General features: G+C 36.9%; 1 protein-coding gene across 1 annotated transcript in view; it reads right to left on the bottom strand.

Annotated features, from left to right (window-relative positions):
• thsd4 (thrombospondin type 1 domain containing 4) overlaps positions 1-26068 on the bottom strand; it is a 354761-nt gene that overhangs the window by 276763 nt on the left and 51930 nt on the right. The window contains exon 4 of the mRNA XM_018092415.2: positions 13454-13887. Within this exon, the coding sequence (XP_017947904.2) occupies positions 13454-13887 (434 nt within the window). The remainder of the gene's footprint in view (positions 1-13453; positions 13888-26068) is intronic.

The following is a 26068-nucleotide window of genomic DNA, read 5'->3' as shown; positions in this document are numbered from 1 at the left end:
CATCAATAATTAAATTGCAACTTTAAGTAGATATATGAATCAAAAAGTATGTCGTTCGCAACTGTTTCGACTTTACTGTTACTATTTAGTCGATTTCCTTATTAACACTTAGTATAGTTCAACATCTTGATCAATCCAATTATTGATATGGACTGCAATTCCATTTCCCACCATTACAAATAGGTAAGTTTACATCTAACAATACCTTGACGGTGTAACCCGGTCAGTATGAGCTTATATGCTCTCTAGTGGCGACTTAAGGTAAGTATTTAACATCGCATCCGTACACCAATGAAACTCTTAATATGTCACTTGCAGAGTTTATCTACTACAAAGACTTCTAGATTTTCAACTAGATGTAAAAATACATAGAGTGCGCTTCACGAGATATATTTCCTTTCTAGGATTAATTATAGACTCCCCCGCGCTTTAATCAGCTTTATTGCTCGCACCAAAATTATTATACTGACATGATTATCCAGTGGGTCTCACATAAGGCCCTCTAACCAATTGCCTTTGAGTCGTTAATGGTCCAAACCGACCATATCTACAACTTGTAGCGTTATACAGAAGTTTCCTTAGTGCGCGGGATCCTCCATCCACTTAATAAGTATGACGAAAAAATATACTGCGCTACACATTATTCGGGTAAGTCTCCCGTTACAGTTCCAGGGTATTACCCCGTCAGAGAAAATTCAACAGGAGCATACAGTGCCCGTATCGCTGTGCTAGCTACCGCAATATTACCTCAGCACAGGGAGAATTGAACTACCTCGTCAATCAATCTTAGCCGTCCTTAATAAATACCCCGGCTTTATATGGAAATAAGAGAGCGCCTGTGTCTATTCAATCCCTCGGCGATAAGTTTAGTACAAATTCAAATTGTCCAATGCGGATGTCAACACGCGGGGAGAAAGCCGGTGCCTACCACCTCAAAATTTTTACCTCAGCTACCGGCTTTCATAAACAACAATTATTCGTTGTGATCACCTTTTTCATGTGTAAGTAAGGAAGCGCCTATGTCTCCTTCCTCAGTCCCTCGGCACCACGTTTGCACAAATACACATTGTCCACTACTGATATCAATTGGCGGAAAGAAAGCCGGTGCCTACCACCTCAGAGTTTTTACCTCGGCGACCGGCTTTTATAAACAACAATTATTCGTTGCAATTACCTCTTTCGTATGCAGATAAGGAAGCGCCTATACCTACTCCCTCAAACCCTCAGCAACACGTTTGCACAAATACACATTGTCCACTGCGGATGTCAAAAGGGAATAAAAGAGAGAGGGAGCGCCGGTGCCTACCACCTCAGAGTTTTTACCTCAGCAACCGGCTTTCGAAAACCAGCGATTATTCATTGCGATCGCCACTAAAGATTATCTACAAATGTTAGTACTAATCAACTTGCTACGACTTCAATTGCAAAGGGGAACCTGTGCCTACTACAACCATTTCTATACCTCGGCAAACAGGTTACCTTCGGTCACACATTGACCGATCACAAAGGTCGCCTATACCACCTAACCCAATTTTGCTAACTCCCAATTCGAGCATTAAAACTAAACTTGGAATATCATATTTCCGCTACACGATCCGCTGTGCCTACTACCAAAAGGGTTATTACCTCGGCACAGAGATCTAGGGTGTGAGACGCCGACGCGCGTTTCGCTATTGCTTTTTCAAGGCGGGGTTTTTTACGCTTTCCTAGGGATCGTTTTTAAACCCTCATTAGCCAATCGTTCCGTTGTTTCTAAGGCCGCCCAAGTGACGTAGGAGTTGATTTTCTTGTTGTAAATCATTTACCAAATTGGTTAGTCTTTTTACACAGACCTTCAAATTTCTTATTCAAGAATTTAGTATATGAAATACTTTGCTATATTTACTGTATGTTTGATTGATGTTTTATTTAACTAGAGTAAAGAAAATACGTCGACCACAGATTGAAGCAAGTCCTTTGAGAGGAAAATTTCTGCTTTTAATGGCATCATCTTTATCAAATGTTTTGAGACGAATATCGGAAAGAACCTTATTTTAACAATTTTCTTATTTATCCTTGTTTTATAAGTGAATTTTTTTAAGTATTAATTCATTGGTGACCATAAGGTTTTAAAATAATAAAGAATTTTATGAATATTCATGGTGTATCAAATGAAAATAAATGTGAAACTTGTGCCTTTTACGTTCTATTATAATTACCTGGTTAATACACTCTACTATGCAAGTGTCACTAGAATAAAAAATATTTTAAGGAGGTGACGTTGTGAGTGTGCACAGAAAAACCTGTTAAGGCACAAATTTGTGCTAGTGAAAAAGAAATCAAATAAAATATACTTGTCGTGTTTATTATACTCAAATAAATCATTATGTGCTCTGTTGTGAAAACCTATTCTAAATAAAATTATTAAAAGAATTTCCCATGGATCAATGATGTCACGTTATCTTTCTACAGTTATTATCCTTACTTTCATCTCAAAAAAACACTAAAGTCGATATTTTCGTTTAGGCCTGAAGGTGAAAGAGAGTTTAACAGGAAAATCCATCTACTTTCCCTTCTTAACAGATGCTCAGTATTGTCACCACCCCTTATTCCCAGAGATGCATGTTCTATTCCCCAGATTTTCAAGTAATCTGGGCAAGCATTATGATGATGTAAGAAGTGACTGGCTACTGTGCTTAGTACTTTATTACTCTTGAGATCTTCTCTGGCATTTCTTATGGTACTTGTGTGTTTTTGTGCACGTTTATTAAGCATTTGGGTTGTCATACCGACGTATTTTTTATTACAGGGACATTCAAGACAGTAGATTACATTTGTAGTTTTACAGTTTATGTAATCATTGATGAGATGTTTTTTCCCAAAACGGTCCGTGAATGTTTTTACGGTTTTAATCATATTGCATGTAATGCAATTGCCACATTTAAATGTACCTTTAACTGGTGGTTGTCTTTTCTTATTTATGAAGTGACTTCTGGATAGCTGATCTTTTAGATTTGGACATCTTTTAAAACAGAAAGAGATTTTCTCCGGTAATATTTGTTGGAGATCTGGATCCTGGCGAACAATTGGCCATAAATCTTGAATGATTCTCTGAATTTCTTGAGATTGGGGTCCATACATCGTAATAAATCTTATTTGCTGGTCTTCTTCAGATTTTTTATAATTGGACCTCAGTAGATCCTGACGATTTGTTTTCGAAGCTTTATAATATGCTTGTTTTAATAGTTTATTGGGGTACCCCCTACATCTCAATCTTACCTGTAATTGTTTAGCTCTTACCTTGAAATCCTCAAAAGTTGTACAATTTCATCTTAGGCGAAGAAATTCCCCCGTGGGTAAAGATTTTTTAACTGTGTTTCTATGAAAACTATTGTAGTGTAATACAGTATTTGTAGCTGTTTCTTTACGGTACAGATCAGTGGTTAAATTACATTGTCCATCTATTGTAATCATAAGATCTAGAAAGGGGACTGCCTTTTGTGAAATTGTTTTTGTTAATTTAATGTTTAAGGAATTCTTATTTAAGATATCCCAGAAGTCTTCCAGTAAATTCAAAGGACCTTCCCATAGGAAGAAAATATCGTCAATGTACCGCATCCAGAGAGGGATAAAGTTGATATAGAAACTTAAATCATCACAGAATACATAGTCCTGTTCCCACTTACCAAGAAAAATATTGGCGTAAGTGGGAGCACAGGCCGTACCCATCGCCGTTCCCTGCGTTTGTAAATAAAAGGTATTATTGAAGATAAAATAGTTATGATGTAGAATGAAACTCAATAACTTTACCAGGAAATATCCTAAGTCTTGATCAATTGTGGCATCTGTCTGTAAAAAGTATTGTACAGCTTCGATGCCATCTTTGTGTTTGATTGATGTGTATAGTGCTTCTACGTCTAGAGTTACCAGCCAGGTGTCCTTTGTTACATGAATTCCTTCTAGTTTGGCTAGAACTTCCATAGTGTCCCTAACATATGAAGGTAATGACGTTACATATTTCCTAAGTTGATAGAAGATGCTGTTAGGGATTTATTGATTTCCAACCAGGAAAGAGATTTCCTGCTGGTGAACCATCCAAGAATAGCTACATTCTATTTATTACCAAAAATCCACAAGAACAGCATTACACCTCCAGGCCGCCCCATAGTGTCCGGAAATGGGAATCTGACAGAGAATGCTAGCAGATACCTAGATCAACAACTTAGGAAATATGTAACGTCATTACCTTCATATGTTAGGGACACTATGGAAGTTCTAGCCAAACTAGAAGGAATTCATGTAACAAAGGACACCTGGCTGGTAACTCTAGACGTAGAAGCACTATACACATCAATCAAACACAAAGATGGCATCGAAGCTGTACAATACTTTTTACAGACAGATGCCACAATTGATCAAGACTTAGGATATTTCCTGGTAAAGTTATTGAGTTTCATTCTACATCATAACTATTTTATCTTCAATAATACCTTTTATTTACAAACGCAGGGAACGGCGATGGGTACGGCCTGTGCTCCCACTTACGCCAATATTTTTCTTGGTAAGTGGGAACAGGACTATGTATTCTGTGATGATTTAAGTTTCTATATCAACTTTATCCCTCTCTGGATGCGGTACATTGACGATATTTTCTTCCTATGGGAAGGTCCTTTGAATTTACTGGAAGACTTCTGGGATATCTTAAATAAGAATTCCTTAAACATTAAATTAACAAAAACAATTTCACAAAAGGCAGTCCCCTTTCTAGATCTTATGATTACAATAGATGGACAATGTAATTTAACCACTGATCTGTACCGTAAAGAAACAGCTACAAATACTGTATTACACTACAATAGTTTTCATAGAAACACAGTTAAAAAATCTTTACCCACGGGGGAATTTCTTCGCCTAAGATGAAATTGTACAACTTTTGAGGATTTCAAGGTAAGAGCTAAACAATTACAGGTAAGATTGAGATGTAGGGGGTACCCCAATAAACTATTAAAACAAGCATATTATAAAGCTTCGAAAACAAATCGTCAGGATCTACTGAGGTCCAATTATAAAAAATCTGAAGAAGACCAGCAAATAAGATTTATTACGATGTATGGACCCCAATCTCAAGAAATTCAGAGAATCATTCAAGATTTATGGCCAATTGTTCGCCAGGATCCAGATCTCCAACAAATATTACCGGAGAAAATCTCTTTCTGTTTTAAAAGATGTCCAAATCTAAAAGATCAGCTATCCAGAAGTCACTTCATAAATAAGAAAAGACAACCACCAGTTAAAGGTACATTTAAATGTGGCAATTGCATTACATGCAATATGATTAAAACCGTAAAAACATTCACGGACCGTTTTGGGAAAAAACATCTCATCAATGATTACATAAACTGTAAAACTACAAATGTAATCTACTGTCTTGAATGTCCCTGTAATAAAAAATACGTCGGTATGACAACCCAAATGCTTAATAAACGTGCACAAAAACACACAAGTACCATAAGAAATGCCAGAGAAGATCTCAAGAGTAATAAAGTACTAAGCACAGTAGCCAGTCACTTCTTACATCATCATAATGCTTGCCCAGATTACTTGAAAATCTGGGGAATAGAACATGCATCTCTGGGAATAAGGGGTGGTGACAATACTGAGCATCTGTTAAGAAGGGAAAGTAGATGGATTTTCCTGTTAAACTCTCTTTCACCTTCAGGCCTAAACGAAAATATCGACTTTAGTGTTTTTTTGAGATGAAAGTAAGGATAATAACTGTAGAAAGATAACGTGACATCATTGATCCATGGGAAATTCTTTTAATAATTTTATTTAGAATAGGTTTTCACAACAGAGCACATAATGATTTATTTGAGTATAATAAACACGACAAGTATATTTTATTTGATTTCTTTTTCACTAGCACAAATTTGTGCCTTAACAGGTTTTTCTGTGCACACTCACAACGTCACCTCCTTAAAATATTTTTTATTCTAGTGACACTTGCATAGTAGAGTGTATTAACCAGGTAATTATAATAGAACGTAAAAGGCACAAGTTTCACATTTATTTTCATTTGATACACCATGAATATTCATAAAATTCTTTATTATTTTAAAACCTTATGGTCACCAATGAATTAATACTTAAAAAAATTCACTTATAAAACAAGGATAAATAAGAAAATTGTTAAAATAAGGTTCTTTCCGATATTCGTCTCAAAACATTTGATAAAGATGATGCCATTAAAAGCAGAAATTTTCCTCTCAAAGGACTTGCTTCAATCTGTGGTCGACGTATTTTCTTTACTCTAGTTAAATAAAACATCAATCAAACATACAGTAAATATAGCAAAGTATTTCATATACTAAATTCTTGAATAAGAAATTTGAAGGTCTGTGTAAAAAGACTAACCAATTTGGTAAATGATTTACAACAAGAAAATCAACTCCTACGTCACTTGGGCGGCCTTAGAAACAACGGAACGATTGGCTAATGAGGGTTTAAAAACGATCCCTAGGAAAGCGTAAAAAACCCCGCCTTGAAAAAGCAATAGCGAAACGCGCGTCGGCGTCTCACACCCTAGATCTCTGTGCCGAGGTAATAACCCTTTTGGTAGTAGGCACAGCGGATCGTGTAGCGGAAATATGATATTCCAAGTTTAGTTTTAATGCTCGAATTGGGAGTTAGCAAAATTGGGTTAGGTGGTATAGGCGACCTTTGTGATCGGTCAATGTGTGACCGAAGGTAACCTGTTTGCCGAGGTATAGAAATGGTTGTAGTAGGCACAGGTTCCCCTTTGCAATTGAAGTCGTAGCAAGTTGATTAGTACTAACATTTGTAGATAATCTTTAGTGGCGATCGCAATGAATAATCGCTGGTTTTCGAAAGCCGGTTGCTGAGGTAAAAACTCTGAGGTGGTAGGCACCGGCGCTCCCTCTCTCTTTTATTCCCTTTTGACATCCGCAGTGGACAATGTGTATTTGTGCAAACGTGTTGCTGAGGGTTTGAGGGAGTAGGTATAGGCGCTTCCTTATCTGCATACGAAAGAGGTAATTGCAACGAATAATTGTTGTTTATAAAAGCCGGTCGCCGAGGTAAAAACTCTGAGGTGGTAGGCACCGGCTTTCTTTCCGCCAATTGATATCAGTAGTGGACAATGTGTATTTGTGCAAACGTGGTGCCGAGGGACTGAGGAAGGAGACATAGGCGCTTCCTTACTTACACATGAAAAAGGTGATCACAACGAATAATTGTTGTTTATGAAAGCCGGTAGCTGAGGTAAAAATTTTGAGGTGGTAGGCACCGGCTTTCTCCCCGCGTGTTGACATCCGCATTGGACAATTTGAATTTGTGCTAAACTTATCGCCGAGGGATTGAATAGACACAGGCGCTCTCTTATTTCCATATAAAGCCGGGGTATTTATTAAGGACGGCTAAGATTGATTGACGAGGTAGTTCAATTCTCCCTGTGCTGAGGTAATATTGCGGTAGCTAGCACAGCGATACGGGCACTGTATGCTCCTGTTGAATTTTCTCTGACGGGGTAATACCCTGGAACTGTAACGGGAGACTTACCCGAATAATGTGTAGCGCAGTATATTTTTTCGTCATACTTATTAAGTGGATGGAGGATCCCGCGCACTAAGGAAACTTCTGTATAACGCTACAAGTTGTAGATATGGTCGGTTTGGACCATTAACGACTCAAAGGCAATTGGTTAGAGGGCCTTATGTGAGACCCACTGGATAATCATGTCAGTATAATAATTTTGGTGCGAGCAATAAAGCTGATTAAAGCGCGGGGGAGTCTATAATTAATCCTAGAAAGGAAATATATCTCGTGAAGCGCACTCTATGTATTTTTACATCTAGTTGAAAATCTAGAAGTCTTTGTAGTAGATAAACTCTGCAAGTGACATATTAAGAGTTTCATTGGTGTACGGATGCGATGTTAAATACTTACCTTAAGTCGCCACTAGAGAGCATATAAGCTCATACTGACCGGGTTACACCGTCAAGGTATTGTTAGATGTAAACTTACCTATTTGTAATGGTGGGAAATGGAATTGCAGTCCATATCAATAATTGGATTGATCAAGATGTTGAACTATACTAAGTGTTAATAAGGAAATCGACTAAATAGTAACAGTAAAGTCGAAACAGTTGCGAACGACATACTTTTTGATTCATATATCTACTTAAAGTTGCAATTTAATTATTGATGGCCGTCAACGATACTTACCTCAAAACTACTGCCCGTATTGCAAAGAAATATCCCCTGAGACATGAATGGTGATCTCTGGAAACAGTAAAAGACTTCCAACAATCGCTACATAAGTTGCTTGTAATCATTATTGAAACATTTGACAGCAACACGAACAAAGTGGCAAAATAGTTGCCAATCTTTTGATAGGCATTGGAGCCTAGTACAATAGATAGATCTAGGGTGTGTCATTTTATATTTTAATCTTTCTTCCCTTTTTCTTTTCGCTTTACCAATTTTAAGATATATTTTATTTGTTAATAAAATTAAAAGTTATATTTTAAGACTTCTACAGGTGTGCCAATAAAAATTGTGTTCCTTTCACTTCTTGACTTATATTCAATATACTACACTTTGTGCACCCTGTAATAATATAAATCACTGTAGTGCGAGGTTTTTCTACCAATGTGAATTAGTTACTGACATAACTTCCCCACTGGGGTATTTTAGTGCAAAGAACTCAATCCAGTATTTACTACAACAGTACAAAGGTGATTTTATTACTCTGCTAAGAAATTCAGGTGAAAAAAAGCAGTTGGTATAAAATATAAATTATATATTACACATTGTAAGAATTATTTCTATGTCAAGGCAGCTGTGTTTGGCAGGACGGTGGCTCAGAGGTGGTATCACTGTCTTTGGGTTCTCTAGTTACCTTCCAGTTACCTTCCAGTCACAGTTACCTTCTAGTTCAAAACATACAGGCAGGGTAACCGGTTCCTGATAAAATTGACTATATCGAATGTGATAAGGACTTTAAAACCTCAATCTCATTCTGGCCCTACTCTGTCTTTACTAAAGACAACACTAAGGGGCAGATTTACTAATGGTAGTAAATTTTTTCCTCAATTTGTGGTTTTTTTTGCACTAAAATGTGAATTTTTCGCCATTTATAATACATCAAAATCACGAAAAAGTATAAAAATATGCCATCGAAAAGCTGGTGTGGTCATGTATAAGTCAATGGGAGCTGTGCTAGGTAAATTGTAACACTTTTTTATTTAATTTTTCAGGTTTTTGTTGTTTGTAAGCACACAAACAATTCTTACGGAAAATGTTGATAAATCTGCCACGAAGTTTAAGAATATTTAGAAATGTTTTTATAAGGTATTGATTTCCTTAAAGGGGCGGTTCACCTTTATGTTAACTTTAAGGAACCCATTTATTAATGTATGATTGAGTCCAAACTCAAAAAAATTGTATTTTTTCAAAGTTTTACAACTGTGCGTATTTTCTGCAATTTTTTCGCTAATTTTAACTTTAACTTTTTTGTACTTTGCGACTATTTGCATAACAAAATCATATTTGTTGCAACGACTATGAAAGTCGGATTCATTCAAGCTTCGGTATCGTGACTTTCTTTTGGCCAGGTTGGAGCTGCAGAGTGCCATTGAGTTCTTTGGAAAGCCTCCCATGCATTGTAGTGTCAAAGTCAGAAAGGGTTTTGCATCGTTTACGATCGTTGGGATCCGAAAATTTCGTGACTATTGAATCGCCATTCGCAAACGATCATTTCAAAATTTCGGAACTCAGATCACAAGTACAAAAATGTTGTATTCAAATTAAAAGAATTTTCATGACATTTGCGATCATCAGAAATGATCGGATTTTGTAATTCGGATTCGTACATTATTGAATTGGCCCCTTAGTGTGTTATAGAATGCCCTATTCTTTACTTTACTAACTTTGCAATTAGTCTTCATTATCCTTTTTTTATATATAGTTTTTGAATTATTTGCCTTTTCTCTTCTGGATGGGGGTCACTGACCCCCGCAGTGAAACACATTTGCTCTGTGAGGCTACAGTTTTTGTGTTATTATTACGTCTTGTTACTTATCTTACTGTGAAGGCCCTCTCCTATTCATATTCTAGTCTCTCATTCAAACCATTGCCTGGTAATTAGGACCCTAGCAACCAGAAAGCTGCTAGTCCACCAAACTGGAGAGCTGCTGAACAAAATAACTGAAAAACCATAAAAAATAGAAAATGAGGACCAATTACAAAAGATCTCAGAATAATAATGTCTACTTTATACTAAAAGTTAATCTTAAGAATTTGCGAGTTGGACTTTTTGGGAAATCAATGCAACTTAAAAAAATCTGAATGGCAAACATATATGGTATAAGTTCTATACTTTGTAGGAGACATAATCACACAATAGTTGAACAACTGCACATATATACACAGATTTAGCCTTTTCTAAATGATAAAAACCAGGATATCATATTTAGATTTTTAGATTAAGATTTTTACTGTTCTGTAACTCCCTGTAAATGGAGTTCAGTTTATGAGTGCTTGCTGGAAAGTACAAACATTTTTGACTTTATCCTGTACTTTCATAGTGTGCTGTAAGCACTAAAACAGGTCCATTGCTTCACTGCTATAAAATCAGTGCTTATGAAGTGCTCCATGCATTACATCTGGGTACTTAGTGGAAATACTGCCCTTCATATATCCTTTCTGATCCATATGTCTGTTTTATTGCTCTGCATTTTAACAGCAAAGTATTACAATGGAGATCTGCTTCACTTGTGCAGGCATGACGAGTCTACAGATTCAGTAGTACTTATAAAATAAGGTGCAGCTATTGAAAATTAGAGGAATTAAAGGAAGCAGTCATTCTGTTGTCTACAGGCTTCAATACCGTCACCATTTGGTAGAAGTCCTATATGTAGTCAAAAATAACTACCTGGTTTGGAGGCACTGAGAGCTACATCCAAGGGGTTGGTGAGCAACATATTGCCCACAAGCCACTGGTTGGGGATCACTGCTTTAGGGTAATGCTGCAAAAGACTTCCCTGTCCACTGGATTGCAGCAGAAGACAACATTTTGTTGCCTGTGGTAAATCTTCGCTACATCCCAAGTTTCCTACCCCCTGGCAGTAATGTGAATCGCCAATGATAAAAGTAACTAATCTTCAGATGTTAAACAACACAAGTTCATGCTGACCTTATAAAGAGAGGTAATGTTATGCAGTGATTGGGCTGGAAAAGTTGATACTCTGTTTGATATTATTCCATGACAGGTTCTATAGGACTGGTCTGCAAATAATTCCAAATAGTATTTGCTGTGGGATACAGATTGGCCATTAGAGCTGGTAAGGATAAAAGAAATGATTAAACTTCAGATATCAAACTTGAAGTGGGTTTCCTAACGTAAAACCATTAAACATAAACATTCATGCATTTCAATGCCCCTTACAACCAAACTTTAAATGACCCTTCAACTAACCCTGTCACTGCTCCAGTAAAAATCCCCATTTTTCAGCCTTAATGAGTATTTATTGCTTTGAAGACTATCACTGTAGGACTGATTCATAATAAACCTATAGGGCTGAGGTTGGAAGATCATTACCCTTTTTCATCACTGCCCTTAGCTTTCCTATTGTGTTCTACTCAACAAACAAAAAGACAGAAGGGTCATGATCTAACAGATATGGGGGAGTGCCATCATGTTACTTCGGGTGTAAAGGAACATTCCATAGCTGGTACAACTTTCCAAGTGCTCAAACCCAGTAGAGACAGTTCCCATAAACAGCTATGCTGGCTTAGTTGTCCCCTGTACTATATATAGTTCTGCAGTAATATCTGAAGATAACCATAATTAAAAATTCAAATAACTTAATGGCAAATACTTCCTTTATGTATGTTTAGTATTTTTATTCACACTTCTACATATTTTTATGCATAATTGTAATTGTTACTTAATATTACTCATCTTTTGTCTAGTCCCTCTCCTCTTCATCTTCCAGTCTCATTTTGAAACCCCTGCCTGATTTGCAAGGGTGAATTTATCCCTAGCAACCATAAAACAGACATTATAAACTAGAGAGCAGCTGAATAAAAGCATGTTTGGCAAAAACCAAATACAGCATTTCACTAGAAGAACCTTATGTCAACCATAAAGTATAACGAATGGAATGTTATGGTGTGGAGCTGCTTTGCTGCATTGAGACCTGGACAGCTCACTATCACAGACTCCGTTATAAATACTTCACTGTACCGGAGGGTGCTTGAGTATAATGTGAGTCTATTGCCAGAAGATTAACCCATACATAATATATACTATAACATATACCAGATTTATTACAGTAAATCCAATGGCTGAAACACAGAAATGGAGGGTTGTGAAGGCCCAGATCTGAATCCATCAGGGTGCTGTGGGGGGATTAAAAATGGGACTGCATGAGAGAAACTCATCAAACATCACACAGCTAAAAAAAAACTCTGGAAAAGTGTGAAAACATTTCTCCTGGTCAATACTGGTAGAAAGTTATTTCTGTCAAAGGTGTACTAACTTTTCTTTCACAGAAGGACATGCCATCTCTTTGTTAATTTGTTGTTGAATAAACAACTGTTTAATCAAATTTTGATTTTCTTTTGTTCAAATATAGTAAAACACAACTCCCACAACTGTAAATGCAAAGGTATTTAGAACAGTTCATGCTTTATGACCGAGATTCTAGTTTATAATCTTTATAACAAAGCATTCCATCATGCCATCAGAGATCCTGCCGAAAACTCACTTATAATATGCTGGATTTGTCCTTGAATGTAACTGAAATGATAAACCTGATGCCAATAAAAAAAAAAAAACAACCCAATGGTAGTATCAAAATGTGGGAATCTTTAACAAATACTTTAATACTTTGAAGAGTAGTTTTTTAAGTGTCAGTATTAGGTTTTAAGAACCTTTCATATGAAATAGGGACAAGGCACTAGATTAGTTATAATACACTGAGAGACTATCCCCAACAATCCTGTTAAAAGCAGCTGGAACTGCAACATAGCAATGTCTTAAAAGCCATGATCCAGATCCAAAATATACATAGGCACATGCACACACTATGGTATGCACTTAAAATTAAGCAGCAAGTTTAGCCACAAACAACAACATCATATCCTTTTAATTACTCTCAGTCAGCAACAGACTCAGGCACTCTGGAAGCAAGATACTGCAAGACTTCACAAATTGGAAAGTGTAGATACTCCAATTGCCAACATTAAGCCTATTTTTTTATACATTTTAAAAAGAGCATCAACAGAATCACCAAGTAAAGACTGGCTAAGAGCCAGATTTACACTCTTCACAATTTTTAACCTTCCTTGCATGGCATCATGATTCTAACAGCATCCAGTAGATATTACCGTAAACCCACTGCATTAACAAACAACAGCTCTGTGCCCACAGATAAATAAAATGACATACCTTTTTTCATGCCTAGGAATATGCCCTGGTATCAGCGGCTGTCTGCCTCCCCTCAGTATTCCTCTGTTATGATGATTTTGACTTAAATCTCCTGAAGATTGAATGTTGAATTGTGGATTTTCCCCTCTTCTGTGTAGGGGTATGGATGTCCGGATGGCTGACACAACATGTCCAGCATAAGGATTAATTACAGTGTCATGATGAAGATTATTCTGGTTGCTGTGAGTTCTTTCTCCAGTTGAGTACTGCTGGCTGGGGGCCTGGAAGCTTCTTTGCTGGTAATGGGCTGGAAGGCATGGCCGGGTTTGTTCCATAACACCTCCACTGCAACTTCTAGAGCAAGCTGACCAAGGACCCCAAGTTCCCCAGGTGCCAGATGGCACTGTTGTAATATTTTCTGCCGTGTCACTTTGCTTCTCTATCCTCTGTGGAACCTGTAAACACATAGATACATATTAGTACAAAATAATTCCATTACATATATAAAATTTATTGCAAAATATACATACATTGGTATGAAACTGGGCTTATACAGGTCCTTCTCAAAAAATTAGCATATTGTGATAAAGTTCATTATTTTCTGTAATGTACTGATAAACATTAGACTTTCATATATTTTAGATTCATTACACACAACTGAAGTAGTTCAAGCCTTTTATTGTTTTAATATTGATGATTGTGGCATACAGCTCATGAAAACCCAAAATTCCTATCTCAAAAAATTTGTATATTTCATCCGACCAATAAAAGAAAAGTGTTTTTAATACAAAAAAAATCAACCTTCAAATAATTATGTTCAGTTATGCACTCAATACTTGGTTGGGAATCCTTTTGCAGAAATGACTGCTTCAATGCGGCGTGGCATGGAGGCAATCAGCCTGTGGCACTGCTGAGGTGTTATGGAGGCCCAGGATGCTTCCATAGCGGCCTTAAGCTCATCCAGAGTGTTGCGTCTTGTGTCTCTCAACTTTCTCTTCACAATATCCCACAGATTCTCTATGGGGTTCAGGTCAGGAGAGTTGGCAGGCCAATTGAGCACAGTAATACCATGGTCAGTAAACCATTTTCCAGTGGTTTTGGCACTGTGAGCAGGTGCCAGGTTGTGCTGAAAAATGAAATCTTCATCTCCATAAAACTTTTCAGCAGATGGAAGCATGAAGTGCTCCAAAATCTCCTGATAGCTAGCTGCATTGACCCTGCCCTTGATAAAACACAGTGGACCAACACCAGCAGCTGACATGGCACCCCAGACCATCACTGACTGTGGGTACTTGGACTTCAGGCATTTTGGCATTTCCCTCTCCCCAGTCTTCCTCCAGACTCTGGCACCTTGACTTCCAAATGACATGCAAAATTTGCTTTCATCCGAAAAAAGTACTTTGGACCACTGAGCAACAGTCCAGTGCTGCTTCTCTGTAGCCCAGGTCAGGCGCTTCTGCCGCTTATTCTGGTTCAAAAGTGGCTTGACCTGGGGAATGCGGCACCTGTAGCCCATTTCCTGCACACGCCTGGATGTTTCTACTCCAGACTCAGTGCACTGCTTCCGCAGGTCCCCCAAGGTCTGGAATTGGTCCTTCTCCACAATCTTCCTCAGGGCCCGGTCACCTCTTCTCGTTGTGCAGCGTTTTCTGCCACACTTTTTCCTTCCCACAGACTTCCCAATGAGGTGCCTTCATAGAGCACTCTGGGAACAGCCTATTCGTTCAGAAATTTCCTTGTGTCTTACCCTCTTGCTTGAGGGTGTCAATGATGGCCTTCTGGAAAGCAGTCAGGTCGGCAGTCTTACCCATGATTGCGGTTTTGAGTAATGAACCAGGCTGGGAGTTTTTAAAAGCCTCAGGAATCTTTTGCAGGTGTTTAGGGCTCTGGCACACGGGGAGATTAGTCGCCCGCGGCAAAACTCCCTGTTCGCGGGCGACTAATCTAAGCCCTTAGAGTTAATTAGTTGATTCAGATGATTAGGTTAATAGCTCGTTTAGAGAACCTTTTCATGATATGCTAATTTTTTGAGATAGGAATTTTGGGTTTTAATGAGCTGTATGCCACAATCATCAATATTAAAACAATAAAAGGCTTGAACTACTTCAGTTGTGTGTAATGAATCTAAAATATATGAAAGTCTAATGTTTATCAGTACATTACAGAAAATAATAAACTTTATCACAATATGCTAATTTTTTGAGAAGGACCTGTATTGTATAGAAGCAACCAACTCAACTGGGTCAAAATCTGGGGGAAAGGAGTTCTAGTATACCTTTAATGTGTACATTTAAGGAACATGCACTCTATGGGGCACATTTACTAACCCACGAACGGGCCGAATGCGTCCGATTGCGTTTTTTTCGTAATGATAGGTATTTTGCGATTTTTTCAGAAAATTGACGCGACTTTTTCGTTACCAATACGATTTGCGCGGAAAAACGCGAGTTTTTCGTACCATTCCGAAAGTTGCGCAAAATCTGGCGATTTTTTCGTAGCGTTAAAACTTGCGCGAAACGTCGCGCCTTTTAAGTTTTAACGCTACGAAAAAGGCGCAACTTTTCGCGCAAGTTTTAACGCTACGAAAAAATCGCCAGATTTTGCGCAACTTTCGGAATGGCTACGAAAAACTCGCGTTTTTTCGCGCAAATCGGATTGGTAACGAAAAAGTCGCGACAATTTCCGAAAAGTCGTAAAGGCGCCGAAAAAATCGAAAAAAATACGAAAAAGTCGCAAAATGTTCATTTTCCAATCAGAATTTTTCCAATTCGGATTTGGATTCGTGGGTTAGTAAATGTGCCCCTATGTCTAGAAAATTGTTTCATTCTTAAGAGTATATTATTTTGATTTTCTTATGGCCCTGGTTTTGAGGATGGATTATCACTTTATGATTATACCTGTCATTAGTACGACGATGAAGATTTTCATTCATCCAGGTCATGGTATATCTAGTATAAATAAATCTAAAGCAACTGGACCTATTTGGACCCAACATTTTATTGTTTTATTCTGGTATAACTTCTGTCATGCCCTGGTTCGAAATAGTGCTATCTCCATGTGTATCATGATCCATATAAACATATAAATGCCCTTCCCATTTTAAAAAATAGGAGTAATAGTAGGGGTCTACCAGAAGTTGGAACTTTTGGGTGTCTTCCACCCCACTTGTCACTGCAGTGGGTGGTGGGGGAAATGCTTGACAGTTTCTGAACTTATTGAAGTTTAGTTACATGAGATGGAGGTTTGACAGGAGGCTTGTCTTGCCCTCCCTTACCCACCGGACTGAATAACTAGCCTTCCAAATTCTTGGCAAAATTGTAAAGGATGCAGCAGGGGACCTACATTTTTATGTGTTATGTGTTATGAACTTTGGGGCATATTTATTATGCTGTGTAAAACTAATTCGCCAAAAAAAGTAAAAAGCTGTGTAAAATAAATGGAAAAGATCGCCATCTGAACGCCGGATATTACGCTGGATATTACGCCGTTATTTTCCATAAGTTCCGGTGGTAGAAAAAACGCATAAAACAATTACGCCGATTTTACGCCATTTTTACACGGCGAAGCCTGGCGATGTGTGGCGAATTTTCTCGCCGTTTTTTACACAGCATAATAAATATGCCCCTTAATGTGTTTCCTTCTCCGCTATGCATGCCTCTTGTGAAATTAAATCAAACCCGACCAATGTTCATTTTTGCGTGACTTTCTGATTAAAATTGTGAAAAGAGCAGAAGGAATAGTTCTAATACTAGTGATCATGGTATATCATGTTATATTGTTGTCATTTATGTTGGGGATATATTTAAGTTTGGGACACGATATTAATTATAAGACAATACAACTGATATTTTTCTCAGCTACCGCTGCTGCATAATTCTTGTCTTTTTGCTTTACTTTTTCTTTTGTAAAGTGAATGTTGTTTATTTCACCTACTGAGAACAGATAACATTAACCCCTTGTTTCAATAAATAATGAGTGACAGGGATGGTTGTTTAGGAGGTGCAGTGCTTTACATTTCTGTTTTTGTATCCAGATCAAAACTTGCTTTGCCAATATTTCAGTTACCTTTAGATTTATGGTATATATTATTAAGACTAAATCAAATTCCATTCTATTCTTTCATAGAGGACTGCAGCAAGTTTGAGTCAGAAATGGACAATAAGTATAATAGAAACAGTATGTTAAACTGCCTGCTCCGAGGATACAGAAAATTCTAGATAAATGTTGGTTCTTGCCAGTTTTCTCAGATTGCAGCATTTCCTTTTTTCTAAGGTCTGAAACAGACATGAGCGAATAAAACTCATGTAAATATTCAGTAACTAATAGAGCTGTCTTGGCCCCAGAGCTCTTACAGGGTTTTCTTCAGTATTTGCAGTGTAAACTATGAAATATTCCAAAGAGACACCCAAGTCTGAAGCCATATGATTGAATAGTTGGATTGTGATGAAAATGAAACATTTTTCATTGGGGTGGGTCAGCTTGGGCATAGAGCCATTTCACTTTAAAGTCCTTTTTTTTTACTCTCTCTCATTTTTGAACATCTCCCAATTCCCACACATCTGGAGTCAGCCAATGCGTGTTAGCTCTGCTGAGCCTAATCTTGTGTGCAGAGCCTGCGATGATATAAAGAAAGGCTCACGCACAAAAAATATATGGCTGATGCTTTGCAACTCCTATTTTTAGAGCCCAATTAAATAATCTATCTTTGGGTGGTGGCTCGACAAATGTCTGGAATTGAAGCCAAAGCTTAATGCAACTATCAGGAAAAATAGTTGACGTTGCAAGCTTTTCTCCATAAAATGTAGATTAATCCTGCATAAAATGAAAGATTGTCTTTACAGTATATATCAGGCATTAAATATAAATTACTGGGCATCTGTGGAATGAAAAAAGGTATAATGCTGACTTTAAATGGATGATACATTATTATTATTGGCCACCCAAGTCTACTCTTGGAGGCCTTGTCAGGTATAATTGGAATATTCTGTAATTTTCCCAGTTCATTCAAAATAGAACAATTCAATGGTTTTTACAGCAGAGGAAGAAGTCCACATAGTAAAGCAGGGGAGTAGCCTTGGGACCTACTGTAGGTTCTCATGCACCAATACACTGACCACTCCAAACAAGAGAGTTATAAAATGAAGGGGCCAATCCACATGCAGAGGATAAGGCATATTATATATATATATATAGAGAGAGAGAGAGGATAAAAAATCTTGCTTAAATTTGAGACCACAGGCTTTAGGCTTTGTGTCTAATTTCTGTACAAACAAGGTGAAACTGGACACCACGTTCAGTTTACACTACATCCCTCCTTTTTCTTCACAGCAATTTGTAGGAGGAAGTAAAGCAGGTTTCCATTATAATTAAGTCAACAAATCTGTAGAGAAGCGCAGAAAAAAACACTTGTGTAATACCTTCAATAAAGTAAATTTAAGTGCAAACATGCCATTATTATTGCTTCATTATATTATGTGTTTTATTATATTAATGAAGCAATAATATTGTCACATTTGCACTATAATTTACTTAATTGAATGTATTGCACCGGTGGTTTTTTTCTGAGAGTGGATCAATTTGGGGAGCTGCAATTAAGTTATTATACCCCAATATAGCGCTGAATGAACTTTCTTTTCCGTTATAGTTACACCTCCTGAAAAATGAACTTCTTCCTTACTGTATGCCTAAAAGAGAGGAGGTCATTATCTAAAGCAACATCTCTCTCTTTAAACTAATACTACTCACTCCAGAGGAAGGAACGTAATAAGGTAATTTAAATGTAACCATTAGTGTTTTAATAACTAAAGGGTTTTTGGCCTCACAATAAAAACGGTCTGAGATTTTAAATAGGCCCTGGCGTTTTAAGTACACAACAGGCCCAATAAATAGTGACTGTATGGCGTCCTGTAGCAATTCCTCTGGCATCTGCCAAAATCCAGAACTTGATTTCAAAATAATGCAGCCCTAGGCCTGCCAACTACTGTACCCCCTTACACCAAGGCTGACATTTCAGTAGGGCCTGCACTCCAGGCTCTGACTTACATCCTCTTCATATTTTAAGGAAGATTCACATGGATGCTGCTGCCAATTTTGCCTCAGGTGGCAGTGCCCTGCAGGTTACCAGGGGCAACAATAAGCTGCTCCTGGTAACTTTGAATTTCCAATAATTTAACTGGAATTTCTCCACTAGCGATGCAGCCCTCCCCCTTGACCTACTCAGACATTCATTTCCAGAGTATGGTGGGTAAGGGTGGGCAGCGTGGTGATGGCATCAGAAAGGCCCCCACAGGGCAGCCTGGAGGTCCAAAATGCCTCTGAGGACCTAAGACTGACTCTTGTTTTGCCTAGTCTATTAGAATACTGACTTATGCACCAGGCCCTCTCTATTGTATAGAGCTATCCTCAGATTTACAAAATCAGCGTGACTTACAAAATCTCTTCCACTATATGAAACCCAGGGAAACTGCCTAATCTAACTAGAGAGGCACTATACCAGGTGGCACATGGCTAGCACGGAATTGATTTTTTTTCACATGACTGGAACTTACTGAGAAGCAAGGCAGAGAACCAGCCAGGAAGTGAGAATACTCCACTGGCAAGAAAGTATATAAATCCTCCAATTACAGTGTAACAATGGCAATGTGAGCACACACACATCTACATTTATTTGTCAAAGACTTTTGACAAGTAGATCATCTCATGTACTTTACTTCACAGAAAATCATCTCATGTACAGGTATCAGACCCCTTATCCGGAAACCCGTTATCCAGAAAGCTCCGAATTACGAAAAGCCCGTCTCCCATAGACTCCATTTTAATCAAATAATTCAGAATTTTAAAATTGATTTCCTTTTTCTCTGTAGTAATAAAACAGTACCTTGTAATTGATCCCAACTAAGATATAATTAATCCTTATTGGATGCAAATAATCCTATTGTGGTTAATTACTGTTTTATTGATTTTTTTAGCAGACTTAAGGTATGGAGATCCAAATTACGGAAAGACCCCTTATCCGGAATACCCTTGGTCCCAAGCATTCTGGATAATGGATCCTATACCTGTACTTTAAACTTCAACATCAGTAGGATGAAGGTCAGAAAAGACAGAGTTTCTGACTTACCACATTGGAATACATAAGTAACAAAGCAAAGTATGTTTAACTTCTTTAATAAACTCTTTATATATTTGAAAATCCCTCCTTTAAATAGTAAGCAACAGTGGTCTGACTTAGTGAGCAGACTTAAGAGCAATCTACAGGGGTTCTGTGAAATTTGGACGTGCTTGCTTCACCCTTTTCAGCAAATAATAAAGTCTCTGCATATAGTCATTTTCTACATAAGTCTCAATTGAGTGTGCCAAAGTCAAGAAAATGATTTCCAGTTTTCTGTCAAAACGTTAACACAACACGGTTCTTATGCCAGTGTCACTGTTTCACACAGAGCTGTAGCATTTTTTTCTATGATCCTTGTATGTCTGCACTTAATTGTTCTTACATGTTCCAGAAAAACGGTATCCTGTTTAAGAAGCTCAGAGTCCTTTTCATACTAAGTGCAATAGCAGACTAGGAGCAGGTACTGTCTAATCACAGACACACAATGGGCCACAAAATGCATTGCTTTGCAATAAAGCTTCAACTTTCCCTGCACTCTTAATTTTGGCTAGTTGGCTACTATATTACACACAGAGGGTAAACTATACAAGGCATGGGCACCAACAATAACCAAAATATAGTTTTAAAGGGAAAATGTATATTTAAACAAACTTTTACTCTTTTGTATTATTTTATTTATTTTAGTTTTTTTACACTTATTAGCTCTACTCATCTTATTTGATCTATTCAGTCTATTCCATTTCCAGCCAGCCAGCAAGTGAAACTGCTATCTGGTTGTTGGGCTTACTGTCCCCTACAACCAAAAACAGATCAAATGTAAGGGTATAAGATTATTATTGTTATCCTTAATTTTAAGTATGTACAAGTTCTGAAATGCTGCCTGGTTGGTAGAAACTATAAAGCAGTTGAAATTTCAAAAGGTGCAAATATTTATTACATTATAACAAATGAAGATTTAAAGCAAATGGTCTTAGAATATTTAAAGTTTGAATACATTTCTGGAGGTTTTGGGGTCTTGGTTTATGTGTTATTAGTTTTGTTAAAAAAATCTGAAATTGCGCTTTAAACAGCAAGTCTCAGTTCCCCCCAATAGACCTGTTTAGCTTATTAGTTACAATTGTATCTCAGTGCAGGTGTGGCTTGTTAACTTTCTGGGCTCTCTGCCAAAAGCTACTTATTTAATTAAATGTGAGAAACGATGTTTCTAAGTGCAGGTGAAGCCAGTTAAGATTTCTGGGCTTTCTGCCAAAACTTTTTTAGTGTTCACTGCAAGAGATCAAAGGGAAATGAGGGACTTTTCAGTAAGAATCTGGGACTGCGGGCTGAGCTGTCAAAAGAGGGACTTTCCCACGAAAATCTGGACAGTAGGGAGCCATGAGAAGTACATTTTGTTACTAGACAAAATCATAGATTTTAATTATTGATCCAAAACATAGTATTTATTCAAAAGCAATTGTTTATTTAAAACAAAACAAAACACATTTTGTAGGTTTATTGTTTCAAGAAAACATTTTCCATCTGCCAGAGATGCTAAAAGTTTTGAATATCAGTTTTTCCACTCTTTATGCCTATTAAATATCGAAAATTAGTGTTTTTTAGTGGAAAAAAAAGTAATTGATAAAAAAAAGTGTGAAGATTGATAAATAACCTTATTAAATGCCGAAAACTTGACTATAAAAATATGTTTTAATACAGAGAAATATATACAGAATATTTTACTAAATATTAAACTAAAATACATTACATTTGGAAAGGCCCAAATCTCCTGAGCACTCAAAAACCAAATATGCATAGTTTTAGGAGCTTACTGACTTTTATTGATCAAAAACCCACATTAGTACAATATTGAATTTTTTTAAAACACTGCACCAAATGTAAACATAGCTTAGGGGCCTATTTATTATGCTGTGTAAAATGAAATTCGCTGAAAAAATGATGTAAAAAGCTGTATAAAATAAATGGAGACGTTCTCCATCCCAACACCACATTCTGATAAATTCAAAATGACTACATATGTCTTTCTATGTTACATCTTATGACTGTAACAAACTGCAGATTTCAAGAAAATGCACAGTCTTATGAATTAAAAATTAAGCAATTATGTCTTCCTACTTTGCTAAAGCATTTGATACAGTACCAAATAGAAAGTTAATGATAAATTTGAGCAATATTGGCCTAAAACATAATATTTGTAATTGGATAGAGAACTGGCTGAAGGATAGATTACAAAGAGTGGTGGTAAATGGAAAATTTTTAATTGGGCCAGTGTTAGTTAGTTAGTGGAGTACCGCAGGGGTCAGTCCTTGGTCCTTTGCTTTTTAACTTGTTTATGAACATGCATAATTGTCAAGGCTACTGGTATACTAACATCTGCACTTAGTATATATATTGGTATATATAGTTTATGCACAGTATGTAAGTGTATATATAGGTCAGGATAGGTTATGTGTGCTGGGGTTCAGCTGGAGTAATTGAACTTGATGGACTTTAGTATTTTTTCAACCCTATGTAACAGTTTAATATACAGTATGCAAAGGGCCCCCCCATGCCTTGTAATATGTAGGGAAGCATCAAATCCATGTTTTGGTTTTTGATTTGAGTGAATCCAAGCACTTATTCGCAGATGTTGTTGCAATTTGCAGTCCCAAGCACTTTCAGTCATGTGAGTTTACAGATCTTTACAACTTTTTTGTTCATAGCTGAAATTTTTTTCCATTTACTTTCCCTAAATTTTTGTATGAAAATTCAAGTTTCGATTCAGGAAGCAAAGCTTTGGACAGGTATTAGTGTTCAGCACTGTTGATGAACAGCCCTAACAGCCCTATTGGAATGAGTTATGAAGAAATGAGACATTTATCTGCTTTGATAAAAGTGTCAATTAGTTCACACTCTTTTGACTGCTAGGAAAACCTTCCTGACAGTCTGAAAAAATGTTGTTAAATGGTTACTCCTGTTATTCTGTAGAATGGGAAATACTTACGTATGGTTTACTGGCAGTTAATCATGCAAGTCTTTCTGGCAGGATGAACATGATGAATATACATTGTGACACTGACCTAAAGGCACCAGAATTAAATATACTATTTGCACCTCCACTTCCATTATTTCTGAAATAGTGTACCATGCTGCACATAGAAATAAACACAGACCTTCAGATATATGGTTATTTTTTAAATTCACCAAGCTAAAACAATCTCTATTTTCACAGCTATGCAGAATGTACAAGCAAAATAATGATGGCTTCCAACACTCAATGCATCGAGCTCAGGTCCTTTGCCCACTTTGTATATGTTATTCTTGGATTGACAGCTCTGAATACAAAGCTTTCTCTGTTCCATTTAAATAATGTGCCTAACAGTACCCTGTAGTTGACTATACAGCTCTGTCAATCAGTCATTGAGATTAAAATCAATCCAATAAACAAGCCATTTTCAGATTTTAAATCCCTTCATTTGGTTTTAAACCTTTCTAATTATAATAAAGACTGTAGAAACAGCTTATTGATGTACTGCTGGATTTAGGATGTTATTTACACAGGTTAGTAAACTAGTTACAGTGCCTCTTCAACACATTTCATATCAAAGGTTTGTTTTCAACAACAGACGACTGGTAGATTCCAATGTTCAAGGCCAACATTTCCTAAAGCATTCAACTTTTAGCCAGCTAGAAATGATGTAACAGCAAAACAGTTTTTTTTTCTTTTCTGAGGAACTAGATTAAATCCCAATGCAGAACGTTTTGTCAGCTACAGAATTAGTAAATAAAGTGCAACGTTTCCAGCTGCCAAACAGAGGACAATAGGCAGTAGCATGATAATTAAAATATTCAGCAGTCTTCCACTTATTGCAAATAGGGAGTCGTAAGCTATGCAAGACATCTATCAAAAATCTTTTGAGGCTACAATCCAATGTATAGTATGCAGTGTTGGGCTTCTGTATATTATATACTGGTTGGCAGAGGCTGACCAGTCAACCAGAAATATCCAAAATAACAAGTATTATGAAGAATGGCAACATTCTAATCTTCAGTGCCTTTCAAGTCTTTGTTTAGAAGAAATCACCAAGACTTCTGTAAAACTTGTGAGAAATAATAATAGGATCTGGCATGATAAGTAGACCATTCACAGCTGTATTTTACTTGGATATATATTTGGATGGATATAAACCAAAATTCAGTCTAGCTCATCTAAACTACTCTCCTTGATAATGTTTACAATATAATCAGTCTTGCCTACATGTTGTGCCCATATTTGAATTTTTTGGACACAGATTAAAAGCAGTGTTAATCTTCTTTATGATACAGCTCATCTCAAACTCTCAGGTTAACTGCGGTCGCTTCTTTTTTCATTTGGCTTATATACTTTCTAGAATACACTCTGATCACAAAGTAATTATTACACATAGTAAAAATTTTAAATTAGCAGCTGAGATTTGTTTATAAGAAATTCTGGTGCCCAGTTTATGTGTATGAGGTAAAACTGAACCATGCATAAAGAGTCACATTTTCACAAAAAACAGAAGTGAAAGTGGGTTACTTGTAGGCTTTGCCCAGTTAGATTCATCAAGCAGCCAAATTAAAAACATACTTCAATTTAAGTGCAACCTACATGCTTGAACATAACAATAAAAATTTAAAAAAATTTTCAGCAAAAAAAATAAAAAGGGCCATGAAGAAAACTTGTAGCCAGAGCACAAGTACTTATTACAGATCCTGGCAGCCATTGACTTACAAACACATAAATATTTTGTCATCTTAAGAAGGTTCCAAGTGGATTTGTCACTGTTGCATACTGAAATAATAAACTTATCAAACTATGTGGTGCTCAGGACAAATGTTTAGTCAGACAAGCTGAAAGACAAATGTAGCCCCACTGATTTTACAATGATCATGGGCCTGTAAAAGGATAAATACTTCACATAATTTTATTACAAGGAACACTAAGGGGCTGATTTACTAACCCACGAATCCGACCCGAATTGGAAAAGTTCCGACTTGAAAACGAACATTTTGCGACTTTTTCTTATGTTTTGCGATTTTTTCGGATTCTGTACGAATTTTTCGTTACCAATACGATTTTTGCGTAAAAACGCGAGTTTTTCGTATCCATTAGGAAAGTTGCGTAAAAAGTTGCGCATTTTTCGTAGCGTTAAAACTTACGCGAAAAGTTGCACATTTTTCGTAGCGTTAAGTTTTAACGCTACGAAAAATGCGCAACTTTTCGCGTAAGTTTTAACGCTACGAAAAATGCGCAACTTTTTACGCAACTTTCCTAATGGATACGAAAAACTCGCGTTTTTACGCAAAAATCGTATTGGTAACGAAAAATTCGTAAAGAATCAGAAAAAATCGCAAAACATACGAAAAAATCGCAAAGTACCGATCATTACGAAAAAAACGCAATCGGACTCCATTCGACCCGTTCGTGGGTAAGTAAATCAGCCCCTAAGAAGGGTTTAATCATGTTTTAGGCAGTGTTTGACCGGGGCACTAGGGTTGTACAAGAGAACCTCATCTCAAGGACCCCT

The sequence above is a fragment of the Xenopus tropicalis genome, chromosome 3, assembly GCF_000004195.4.
Source record: "Xenopus tropicalis strain Nigerian chromosome 3, UCB_Xtro_10.0, whole genome shotgun sequence".
NCBI lineage: Eukaryota > Metazoa > Chordata > Amphibia > Anura > Pipidae > Xenopus > Xenopus tropicalis.
Note: the sequence above shows the minus strand (reverse complement) of the source record. Positions and strands in the feature narration are given on the sequence as shown.